Source organism: Cydia splendana, chromosome 5 (genome assembly GCF_910591565.1).
Source record: "Cydia splendana chromosome 5, ilCydSple1.2, whole genome shotgun sequence".
NCBI classification, from domain to species: Eukaryota; Metazoa; Arthropoda; class Insecta; order Lepidoptera; family Tortricidae; genus Cydia; species Cydia splendana.
The window spans coordinates 13084065-13095822 of record NC_085964.1 but is presented as its reverse complement, the minus strand read 5'-3'; the positions used below and the strand labels follow the sequence as shown (position 1 = coordinate 13095822).

The 11758-nt window shown below is 39.1% G+C and overlaps 1 protein-coding gene across 1 annotated transcript in view; it reads right to left on the bottom strand.

The window, feature by feature from the left end:
• Positions 1 to 11758, bottom strand: part of LOC134790721 (collagen alpha-1(IV) chain-like) — a 35847-nt gene that overhangs the window by 5365 nt on the left and 18724 nt on the right. Inside the window, exons 2-10 of the mRNA XM_063761630.1 lie at positions 7375 to 7566; positions 7105 to 7149; positions 6679 to 6963; positions 6195 to 6449; positions 3244 to 4027; positions 1697 to 1957; positions 1349 to 1574; positions 1087 to 1202; positions 184 to 584 (exon numbers count right to left, since the gene is read on the bottom strand). Coding sequence (XP_063617700.1) covers positions 184 to 584; positions 1087 to 1202; positions 1349 to 1574; positions 1697 to 1957; positions 3244 to 4027; positions 6195 to 6449; positions 6679 to 6963; positions 7105 to 7149; positions 7375 to 7566 — 2565 coding nt within the window. The remainder of the gene's footprint in view (positions 1 to 183; positions 585 to 1086; positions 1203 to 1348; positions 1575 to 1696; positions 1958 to 3243; positions 4028 to 6194; positions 6450 to 6678; positions 6964 to 7104; positions 7150 to 7374; positions 7567 to 11758) is intronic.

Here is an 11758-nt window from a genome sequence, read left to right as displayed (position 1 = left end):
CAATTATGTACGAACATTACTCTCTCAAAACTCGCTGAAAAACCCATCAGAATAACCCTAATTGGAATAACTTCAATACAGCTTAGGTATTAACAGTGCATCAAGTAACACAATATAACTAAAGTGCAAAATAGTGCTCTTAAATACGATAATTCTAATGATAACTACCATAGGTGAACTTACTTGGAATCCCATTGGTCCTCTTGGACCTGGCTCTCCAGGTCCTCCCTGTTCTCCTTTCGACCCCATTTGACCAGGACGACCAGGAATTCCCATATAACCGGGTTCTCCTTGGTCACCCATGATGCCTCGGTTGCCGGGAAGTCCTGGCTCCCCAGGTATGATTGGAGCACCTGCGTCACCGCGGAATCCTTTTAGTCCAGGGATTCCGGCGAATCCTTCATCTCCTCTCTGTCCTGGAAGCCCGGGTTCTCCGTAAAGGCCCCAGTCGCCCTTCTCTCCTGCTATTCCTTTTATGCCCTTTTCACCGCGTTGGCTAATTCCAGTAAAACCTTGGTCGCCTTTTTCGCCAGGATACCCGTCAAAACCTGTAGTCCCTCGTTCTCCTTTTCGCCCAGGTTCTCCTAAACACCAGCATAAATATAAATATTATCATTTGCCACCAGAATATAGGCTGAAGAAACGCGAACCTACCAAACCTCGACGATATATTTTTTTAATTCTTCTGTATCACTTTCAGTACGGATCGAGGATAGAGGTAGAGGATTTTAAAAACTTCCAATATCGAGCCAAATTTCGCTGATTTATCCGAAACCATGAATATACGCTGAACATACATGGGAGTTCAATCGGTACTGAACGGGACAATCTGCATTTTAGTCGAAGTAAAATAACTTAAAAATTTACCTGGCATGATTAGTAATTTATCCATATTCTTACTTTATTACCGATCACCCTGCAGGTATATCTAATATTTTTTTTATTTCTCGCATATACATATAAGTGTTGAGATACAACGATACAAACTAAAATAAAAGCTAATATAAAATGTTAACTACCTGCTTACCTAAAGCATACTAAACAAAAAAGTATGTCAGTAAAATGTTCATTGCGTAATTTGCGTACCTTGAAATCCTGGTGGTCCCGTGAAACCTTTCTCCCCTTTGACATTAAATTCGTTCCCAATGGCTTCTCCTGTTTCTCCTACAGGGCCGTCGTCACCTGGTAAACCGGGTAGACCTCTGAAACAGTCAAAGTAGACGTTGTATGTACATTGACTTTCCATCTTCTATATTCTCCACCAAAACAGATGATACAAAACAATTGACTCCGTACGGTACTACATTAATGGAAAGCGAAATAATTAAAGATACATAATATGAATTACTTGAGGCCTGGTTCTCCCTTTTGTCCCTGAAGAAAATGAATGTAGTATGCGTTTGCATCCATGCCACGCCGCCCAGGCAAGCCGTCACTGCCATTCAGACCGTCTCGCCCACGCAGGCCTTGCCGTCCCATATCACCAGATTGGCCCTTCATGCCTATTGGTCCCGATAGACCGGGGAAGCCAGGCATGCCTTGATCGCCAGGAATGCCAGGTTCGCCGATGAAGCCTACAAAATTACACTTTTTTAAACGTTTCAACTTACACATTGGTGTTCCGCCGGATGTAAACAACGATCATGAGAAATATGGGTTTCGCAAAAAAGAGAATAGTAGGTTTGCAGTATCGTACCTGTGTCACCCGGGGGACCGACGTCGGCCATAGTGAGAGCAAAAGATTCCCTCTGTAGTACACCAGGCGCTCCAGCAAAACCTTTCCGTCCTCGGGCACCAGACGGCCCGTCAGTTCCTTTGCTGCCCTTCAGTCCGGGCATTCCGTCTGTTCCTTTTTCGCCCATTGTTCCTCGGGGTCCGGGTAAACCTTCGGGGCCCCGTAGACCATCCGGGCCACGGTTGCCTGGCTCTCCTATGGCTCCTCGCGGACCAGGTGCCCCTACAAACAAAATGATCATTCCAATAGGTACCTATGATGATTTATGACACATGTTGAATTTTATAACAAAATCTAGTTAAACACAAAACAAACTACGAAGACACTTCAAGGTCTTCAAGGCTCAGTTTCAAGAATTCAATATTTACTTTCTTTAATTTCCTAAACGAAATAAAAATGGTACCATTCGATTCCGTACATATTACCAACACAATAGATTGTATGGCAACTATATACATAAACATGACATAAACGCAATATTTCACCGTCAAAATCGCAATTTTCTTGTTGTCCTTCGATCATCGATCGTGACATCACGGTCAAGTACAGTCGCCATCAGATATATCGGAGCGGCCAAGGTGCTCCCAAATATCTGAACAATCCTCTATTGTCAAGGCGTTAGAGTGGATGTACAGATATTTTTGAGTAAGTACCCTGGCCGCTCCGATATATCTGATGGCGACACCGTTTAGTAAATGGAATTTTGCGCGTAGATTACGATTGTCAGTCTTTGACTGATATTTCTGACTTTTGTATTGCTTTAATGTAATGGGTCCCATATAGACATATGATCGTCAAAACAAAACTGGGGCCCGATTTTTGCATTTCGACCGCTCGTTTTTGTGTATTTCGTTCAATAATATCTCCACTACTAGGCATTTAAATTCTACTAATAGAATTGAAAACGAGTGGTCAATACCACTCGATTCCCAATTTCTATCGCTCGTATTTCAAAAAATAGCATTTCTCCGTTTTTCTCCGATTTTCGAGTGCTGAAATCGAGCGATCGGAATTCAAAAATCGGCCCCCAGACCTGAGATCTGAATACTGAGTTGACACCTGTCAGGCAGGGTTGACTTCTTATCGGACTTCTCTCTAGATTTTTATCACTTTTAACACTAGTCGCATTTTACCTAGACCTTGAAAACCTAATTTAATTTAAAAGGATGAAACGAGCAATATTATAGAACGCGAGCAATGTTTGTGTATTTGAAATACGGTTTAAAAAAGGACAGGAACAAAACGAATAATTTAGCCCAAAATCGATAGGTCGGATTATTTAATATCACCTTTCAATCCGTTAAAATTCCTACAACTGTTACGAATGTGCAGGTTCATGTGATTGCGGTTTGCGTCTGTGTTAATATTTAATGCATCCATATCCAGATTACACTAGCTTGGTAAAGTTTATTGCTATTCAGTATTAAGTATACTTGTAATACCTAGTAACAGCAGTTGAATAAATTACTAAAGCTTTTTGTATCCATTACGATATCAAATAACCTTACCTGATTGGCAAAAAGGACAGTCATCACCACGTTGTCCTTTAGATCCGTAATATCCTGGTAAGCCAGGATCACCAGTGTCACCCACTTCTCCGGGCCGGCCAGGCCTTCCGTCTTCTCCAGGTGGCCCGGCTCCGTAAACTCCTGTTCCAGGATAACCTGGCGGCCCTCTAAATCCAGTATCACCAATATCTCCTCGAAGGCCAGGCAAGCCATCTAAACCCGACATGCCAGCGTCACCGGGTTCACCCTTCACTGTATTGCCTGCGAAACCCTTAGGTCCGGCGGATCCTTGTCGGCCAGGGTTGCCAGGTAAGCCTCGAGGTCCTTGCGAGCCAGGGAAGCCACTACTGCCTGTTTCACCTTTAGGCGATATTCCGGGATTACCGTCGCGACCCGGGAATCCTGGAGGTCCCGGTGGCCCAGTTGGTCCCACTATACCAGGAGAACCAGGTTCGCCGTCTAAACCAGGGTATCCCATAAAGCCGGTTTCACCAACAGGACCCTGGGGACCCGGTGCACCCCTTTTTAATGGTTCGCTAAAAGATTCATCGAACACTCCTTTAGGTCCTTGGAATCCCTGTTCTCCCGGGGTTCCCGGTCTTCCGTCTTCTCCTAGCTCGCCAGGTAGCCCATCATTTCCATCTTGCCCTGCATATCCGGGAGCACCTTTGTCTCCTTTTAGGCCGTCTGGGCCTGGTGCACCACGATGACCAGGTTTTCCTCTAGGGCCTTCTTCACCTTCTTCGCCTTTGTAGCCTTGCGGACCGCGAGTACCAAAAGGTCCCTATATAAAAAAATAAATAAATTAATAGTTTAAAAACACTAGAAAAACACGCTTTGACATTCAATATTTACAAGTCAATATATAATAGGTTTGTTATAACCTTGAAACCTGATCGTGTTCAAAACCCATTACGTGACCTTTCTCACAAGTGCAAACACGACTATGATACGATATTCCATCATGGAATGCCAGTGCCTATCTTCCGGCTTCATCATCAGACCTTGAAACCTAATCGTGGCCAAAGTTCATTACAAGAATTTTCTAACAAATCCAAACACAGCTATGATACGATGTTCCATCATGAAGTTCCAGTTCATATCTTCCGGCTCCATCATCAGATCAGTTCGACAGTACCATATTATTGTATTGTCATCAGAACTACATACAGCTGCCAATTTTCATGACGCTACGATCCTTGGAAAATGGTTAAATTAGTTACCTTAGATTCCATTACATAGTTAGTTACATACAGGTCGACCTAATAAAAGCGTGTTAAATAAGTTTTGGCAAAAATTTCATTTTTGGTACAAGCTTTTATCGCTGACTGTACTTTTCTTACGACAGACAACTAATACTCATCGAGACAATTCTAAAAACCCCTAACACAATTAGGTTGCGTTGTTTCATCACAGAGCTATGGCCACCTCCTGTCTCCATCATCAGATCAGTTCGACAGTACCATATTATTGTATTGTCATCAGAACTACATACAGCTGCCAATTTTCATGACGCTACGATCCTTGGAAGATGGTTAAATTAGTTACCTTAGATTCCATTACATAGTTACATACAGGTCGAGAGTTCCTATGGCCACCTCCTGTCTCCATCATCAGATCAGTTCGACAGTACCATATTATTGTATTGTCATCAGAACTACATACAGCTGCCAATTTTCATGACGCTACGATCCTTGGAAGATGGTTAAATTAGTTACCTTAGATTCCATTACATAGTTACATACAGGTCGACCTAATAAAAGCTTGTTAAAAACAAGTGCACGCGTGTCGTACTCATCTGCAATATTGCTCCGATGTTTTGGTTATTTTAATTAACAAGCTTTTATTAGGTCGACCTGTATGTAACTATGTAATGGAATCTAAGGTAACTAATTTAACCATCTTCCAAGGATCGTAGCGTCATGAAAATTGGCAGCTGTATGTGGTTCTGATGACAATACAATAATATGGTACTGTCGAACTCATCTTATGATGGAGACAGGAGGTGGCCATAGGAACTCTCGACCTGTAACTATGTAACTAACTATGTAATGGGTGGCTCAAAACCCTTTATTACGAGGATATTGAGAGCTTACTGAGTGTAACTCAATAAAAACACATAACTCTTACACACACAAACACACATATATATATATTACACCAACACACACACGCATACACACATTTACATATACCCTGCATGGACATTCACTTCGCTTTCCTTGTATTATAATTAGTGTTAGATTGTTAAATAAGTGTTTTATTAATTGTATTTTTGTATTCTTATTTTTAGCTTCAATTTTTAGTCTTATTCTGTTCTATCGTTTATGTAACCTTTTAGGCTAATTTATATTTTCGCGCATTATGTGTATTTTTTTCTCTTGTATTGGTTACCTACGACACAGGCAAGCCCTAGTGTAGGAACCAGCTCTGTATGATAAATTGATAATGTGGAATATGTTGTGTAAATTAATAATAAATAATAATAAATGGAATCTAAGGTAACTAATTTAACCATCTTCCAAGGATCTTAGCGTCATGAAAATTGGCAGCTGTATGTAGTTCTGATGACAATACAATAATATGGTACTGTCGAACTGATCTGATGATGGAGACAGGTGGCCATAGGAACTCTGTGATGAAACAGCACAGCCTAATTGTGTTAGGAGTTTTTAGAATTGTCTCGATGAGTATTAGTTGTCGGTCGTAAGAAAAGTACAGTCAGCGATAAAAGCTTGTACCAAAAATGAAATGTTTGCCAAAAACTTATTTTAAATTTACAAGGAAGAAACTTATCGTGCAAATGGCGGACTTAATGCAAAGCATTCTCTAGCCGGTCAACCTTCGCCTTTGGGCAAAGCAGATAAATCATGGGCGATACAAGAACAACTTTCATGTTATGGGGAGTATAGTTTCGAGAGTAAATTAATAGTAAGAATAGATATACTTACGTTTAGTCCTCTTGCTCCAAGTTCCCCCCGTCCACCTTTATCTCCTCTATCTCCTCTTTCTCCCCTGTAACCTTTAAATCCCTTGGATATGATGGTAACGTTTTGTCGAGCTTCGTCGATGCCAACGTATATAACGGTACCCTTTGATCCAGGCTCGCCATCGAGACCAATATCGCCTCTGTCACCTTTAGGTCCTACCGTATCTTCGCCGGGTGCTCCCCAGCTACCTGGGTTTCCTCGAGGTCCCGGTGGGCCCTAGATGTAGGAACTAGATTTAGAGACGTACTTATGTAAATTAAATCTACTGTTATTTAAATCAATATTCGGATCCGGACGAAAACGTAATATTGGTTACGTCTTGATACCGCATAGGTAAGTAAGTAACCGTTATATTTTTTACAATTACATTTAGTGCAAAGTTATACCATAAATAGCGGACTTATTGAACAATAGTGCTAAATTATAGGTATATTGAGTTTGGTACCTGTTCACCATCTTCACCGGCTGAGCCAGCTTCGCCAGCATAGCCTCTAGGTCCTTGTAACCCGAATGAACCAGGAAATCCCTTCTCGCCCCTGTCTCCTTTCGTGCCTCTCGAGTTGGCTCCTCCGTCTCCTGCCATACCTCGTGGGCCTTTATCTCCTGGAAGCCCAGGTTGACCTCTCTCTCCAGGGAATCCAATAGGGCCCGGTGGCCCTGAAGTACCGTCAAAACCGCTGCAACCATCCAAACCCGGGAGGCCTTGAACACCAATTGGTCCTTGTGATCCCTAAACGAAAATAAATACGAAATATTAATGTGTAAATATAAATATACTTAATTAAAGTTTTACATAGTTATTCATTGCTTCCTTATTCATTATTCCGATAAGTAGGCCATTAACAACAGTACTATCTAACAATTTACTTACATCATTTCCAGGGAATCCCATTCGTCCGTATGGTCCATCTGAACCCTGAAATAAAAATAAACAATAACAAAATATTTCTTGCCGTGGTAGAATCTGTGATCTGTAATTCTGTACCTCAATCATAAAATAAAGTAGCAGTATTTCATACGTTATTTGGAAAACTATTCCCGTTTCAATTATTTGAAGTTACACGTAGCTAAGGTATGTATTTGTAGGTATCTATTTTATTTTAATTTATAATTGTGTCGATGTCAGAGTGTAAATACGAACCCGCTCTCCTTTGTCTCCTATATCTCCCGGTTCTCCTCTGTCACCAATTTCTCCGAGGGGCCCTTGGCGGCCCTCGGGGCCGTCCTCACCGTAGTTTCCCTGGGACCCTGGAGGGCCCGGGGGGCCCGGGTCTCCTAGTTCGCCTTTGATCCCGGAGCAGTCGATCGGGCAAGCTGTCTGATTGCATACTGCCTGAAAAGTAAAAAAAAGTACAAATAGTTTACTACCTATTTCCAATCAGTTGAAACAAGATTAAAGTGTAACATTTCAATTAGTTCCATCAAGACAATATTGTTTGGCCTTAGGTGCAGTTTGGCTTTAGTCAATAAAAGCGTCATATATCATTTAAAGTTGCTACGTAATTACTTACGTAATTTAGTTAGCTTGTTTTTGAGTTCAATTGCTTTACCATTCTAAATGCGTTGGCTTGAGATGGGTTTTACAGCAAGGACACTGAATGATGTCATGAATAAGCTAGCTTTTGTCATTTAACATTAATAAATCATTTCAATGTACCGGCCTTAAGGGGCCGGTATATGACGTTTTCGATTTAGACCTCACTTTGTAACCATAATTTGTTCAATAAATGTTTAATAATTGCATTAAATTACACGTAAATTTGTTCACGAAGAAACCGTGTACCGACTCTTCATGCCATTGTATTTTTAATTTGCTGTTATTCTCTACAAATCGACACTAAAAGTATCAAAAAATCAAAATATGGAGTTCCGTTTGAGACGGAAGCAAAACAATTTTGTCTTTGACAGTAATTGAATTATTGTATGATTCTGAAAGCTAGATAATCCAGCTACCAATTTATTATCGATTTATATTTTTACTCACAAAGACAACACAGAAATTCAATCTCAAATGTAAACTTTCGAACAATTTCCATACATTGACGACATCACTCAAAATTCTTCTTCAAGTCAGATGCCCGTTGGGGCTACACCGGAGCACACGTGTACTTCTTCAAATGAAAATGACAGCTTGATTTTCTTGCTTTTGACAATTATATTGACATTAAATCATATACGCACACGAGAAAGTATACCAGTAGATAAATTGTATTTCAAAAAATAGGGTACATTAATATCAGCTCGCGTCTCATTTAAATTTGATTTGCTGTTATAATGGTTGAAAACCGCAGTAAACTATCTTAAAACAATACGATTACAGTCGAATTTAAGTATTATGTTCCTTCAAAACTCGCTTAAAATGAAAAAAAGTTTAAAGACTCATCTTTACTGATTGGGATCAATTTTTATTATGCTGGTATCATTTTGCGTCAGTTTAAAAACGTATTTGACTTCTGTACGTCAATGAATTTTGATGACATATGTAATCTTGTATTATATTATAGAACTTTTATCTTAAAATAATGCCTATTAACAGGAAGAGTTATGTAATTCGTATAAGTAATACCTGAAAGTCTTGTACCTAGATCTGTAATACCATGGATTGCGACGAATAAATGATAATGATTATGCGGTTCGTTCCGTCTATATGTATAATGCGTGTACGTGCTGTTCTCTGAAAATCTTCAAGAAAAAATAACGGCTAGACCAGCACTAAGTACTAGCGAGTTCTTGCGGCTTTGGAGACCGAGATGAAGCTTACAGGCCAATAGCGCTCTAGTTATTGTTATGTATACCTATGTATCGAATGTTTTATAAATTACCTATAAAAAGCAATGTTTTATTTCGATTAGGTCTACATTTTGTGCATATTGCATATCTGAAGTATTTTCGTACTAAACTTGAAACTTTCGTTGAAACTAAATAAAATAATTATTCCAAATGTACAGTCGCCTGCAATTTATGTTACACAACGAAGGCCGCAAAAACATCTGACACGATCTTATTTGTAGAACCATAAGACCATGTCACATATTTTTGCGGCCTTCAAAGAGTAGGTACCGTCATTATCACCAACTTTGCCCGCTTATTTTTTAAAACGAATTTCTCAAAAAACATCACATCATATGACTTTTTTTGCTCAGCACGTCCATTGTGATCAAACGCATCAGTTTATTTGAAAAAAAAAAAATAGTTTTATCGTATTTTTACCCATTTTTTGCGTTTTAGAGGGCGGGCAAAGATATCCGGGGTTTTTGCCAACATTGCCCACGTCAATTTGATATTCAAATACAGCTCGTATGATGATGATGTCTAAGGATCACTTAAAGGTTTTGGGCAATCCTACCATTCCCTGTTAATAACTTAGCGATAAGTGTAAAAACTTTAAAATAAATTTGCTGGGCAATGTTGCCTACCCGTTTTTGCCCATTTCCAAATAAGGCTCGCCTAAGCATTTTACAAAGGCTAGGATTGTCACTTTTGAGAAAATCTGTTACAATAGTTTAATGGCCAAAAATATGATTTTTGTTGTGTTTTTCATTCGTTAACGGGATAAAACATCTAAATAAAGGATAATAAGACAAATTAAATACAGTATATATTTATAAATTTATTTTAGTGTACAAACATAACCTTCTTTTACTTGCGAAGTTGGGTAAATTAGATGAAAGTGACAACCCTAATCCGTTTTTGGTGGTGGGCAATGTTGGTATAGATGCCAAATTACCGGATTACTTTGCCCACCGCTAAAACTTTTGTGTATTTAGGCCTTTTTAGTTTAAATCTCAATAGACATAATCTATGCTTCATGTGTTATAACTCACACCCGGAAATATTTGTCAAAGGGTTCTCAATTTTTTCTACTTGCATTCATTATTTATCAATTTTTTGGCCGCCGAAATATACCCTATATTAGACAACTCGCTCAAACTCTAAATTCCCAAGTCAAGTTATGCACAAGTTTGGTATATAGTTTTGTCAGAAATATAACCTATTTTCTACTAAAAATAGCAGGGTGGCCTTAACTATTATATTTTTTTCTACATTAACGAATTTGTTTAAAATTGTCGTTTTGGGCAAAGTTTCCCTGGAGGCAAAGTTGGCGCTAATGACGTAACATATTATTGCAAGTGACTGTACATAAATGTTTCGGTGGTTTTGAGATTATTTTTCAGGTTAGTTTACTAACAATCAAGTTATGCAGATACCGATTTCGTGAACGTATAAGTAGTAAGGTACCGCTATTGTTTAGCGATACCGATTATTTTTGAAGGCAAAACTATACCGTTGAAATATAAAGATATTAAAATTACAGCAGGGACAACCATTTTTTATAGGTGTACCTAAACCATCATTGGCCGAGCGTTAGCAAAGGTCTCCGTTTCAGCTTGGGCAAAAATGCTTTTGTATGTTCTCCTTTGCAGATCACATTTCTCAACTGATTCTCGTGAAAATTTGTAAGCAGGTTCGATAGAACTATTCTGTTTCGCTTTATCCGCCAAAATGGAATTGCCACCCTGCTGAAACTTTATTTATTTAAATTCCTATTGAATGGATTTTGCACCTTATGAAAAACCGTATAGAGTAGTAAATAACATTTTACATCTGACTTAATGACATCTTGTTTTATTCGCTTTAATTGTACAAAACGCGTATCTCGACAATGCAATATTAGGTAGTAAAACAGTCAACAATCAAATTAATTAAATAGGTAAGTACGTCACGTGTGACATGAACAGACAAGGAAAGCAAGATTAAATGCATTGTTTCTCTTTCATCTTTCAATGGAACGCTTTTACCCTCAAAGGAGGCTAGTGGTCAATACTAAACTAAAAGTCCAATCTTAAAAAAAACATGATGGGTCACTGACCTGTCCCAGTAAAGTGAGGTAGTGTGCGTGAAGTGCGCTTGTGTGTGAAATGGGGTAAATTGACAGAATCTGAAATTTTACCCACCGCTACCGTCGCCTTAAGTCTAGTCAGTAGGTAAGGTAGTTGAGACATTTATCGTCGCCTAGTAACCATAGTTACTTTTGCTTTACGCTACTTAAACGAGGCTGTAGAGTGATCGAACCATGGTTAGGGAACATGCAACCCTGGGGAAAATCTAGGATCCGCGACTAGACTTGATTACTACACACTCTCTACACTGGAATACCTATTGTAACCACTTTTAATGCAAATGTCTGGGAACGTAGCTTTCTCATTATTTTTGTATCCCTTGTATGTAGATGTACACAGCGGCACAGTAAGTGTCGCTGGTCCAATATTACAGGGTTCTATATTTTCAAGATAGTTGAAATTCGACTTAATGTCACTATGATAATGTTCAAACAGTTCGATAAAAGTGAAACATAGAACCCTGTAATATTGGACCAGCGGTGTATTGCAATTTTAGCTTGTATTTTAATAAAATTGCGCTTGTAACACCATAAACGTGATATAACTACTCCATATCTTTCTATAATATTATCATGATCTAATCTTGCGGTACCTTGAATGACGCACGCACCTTATGTGTAAATT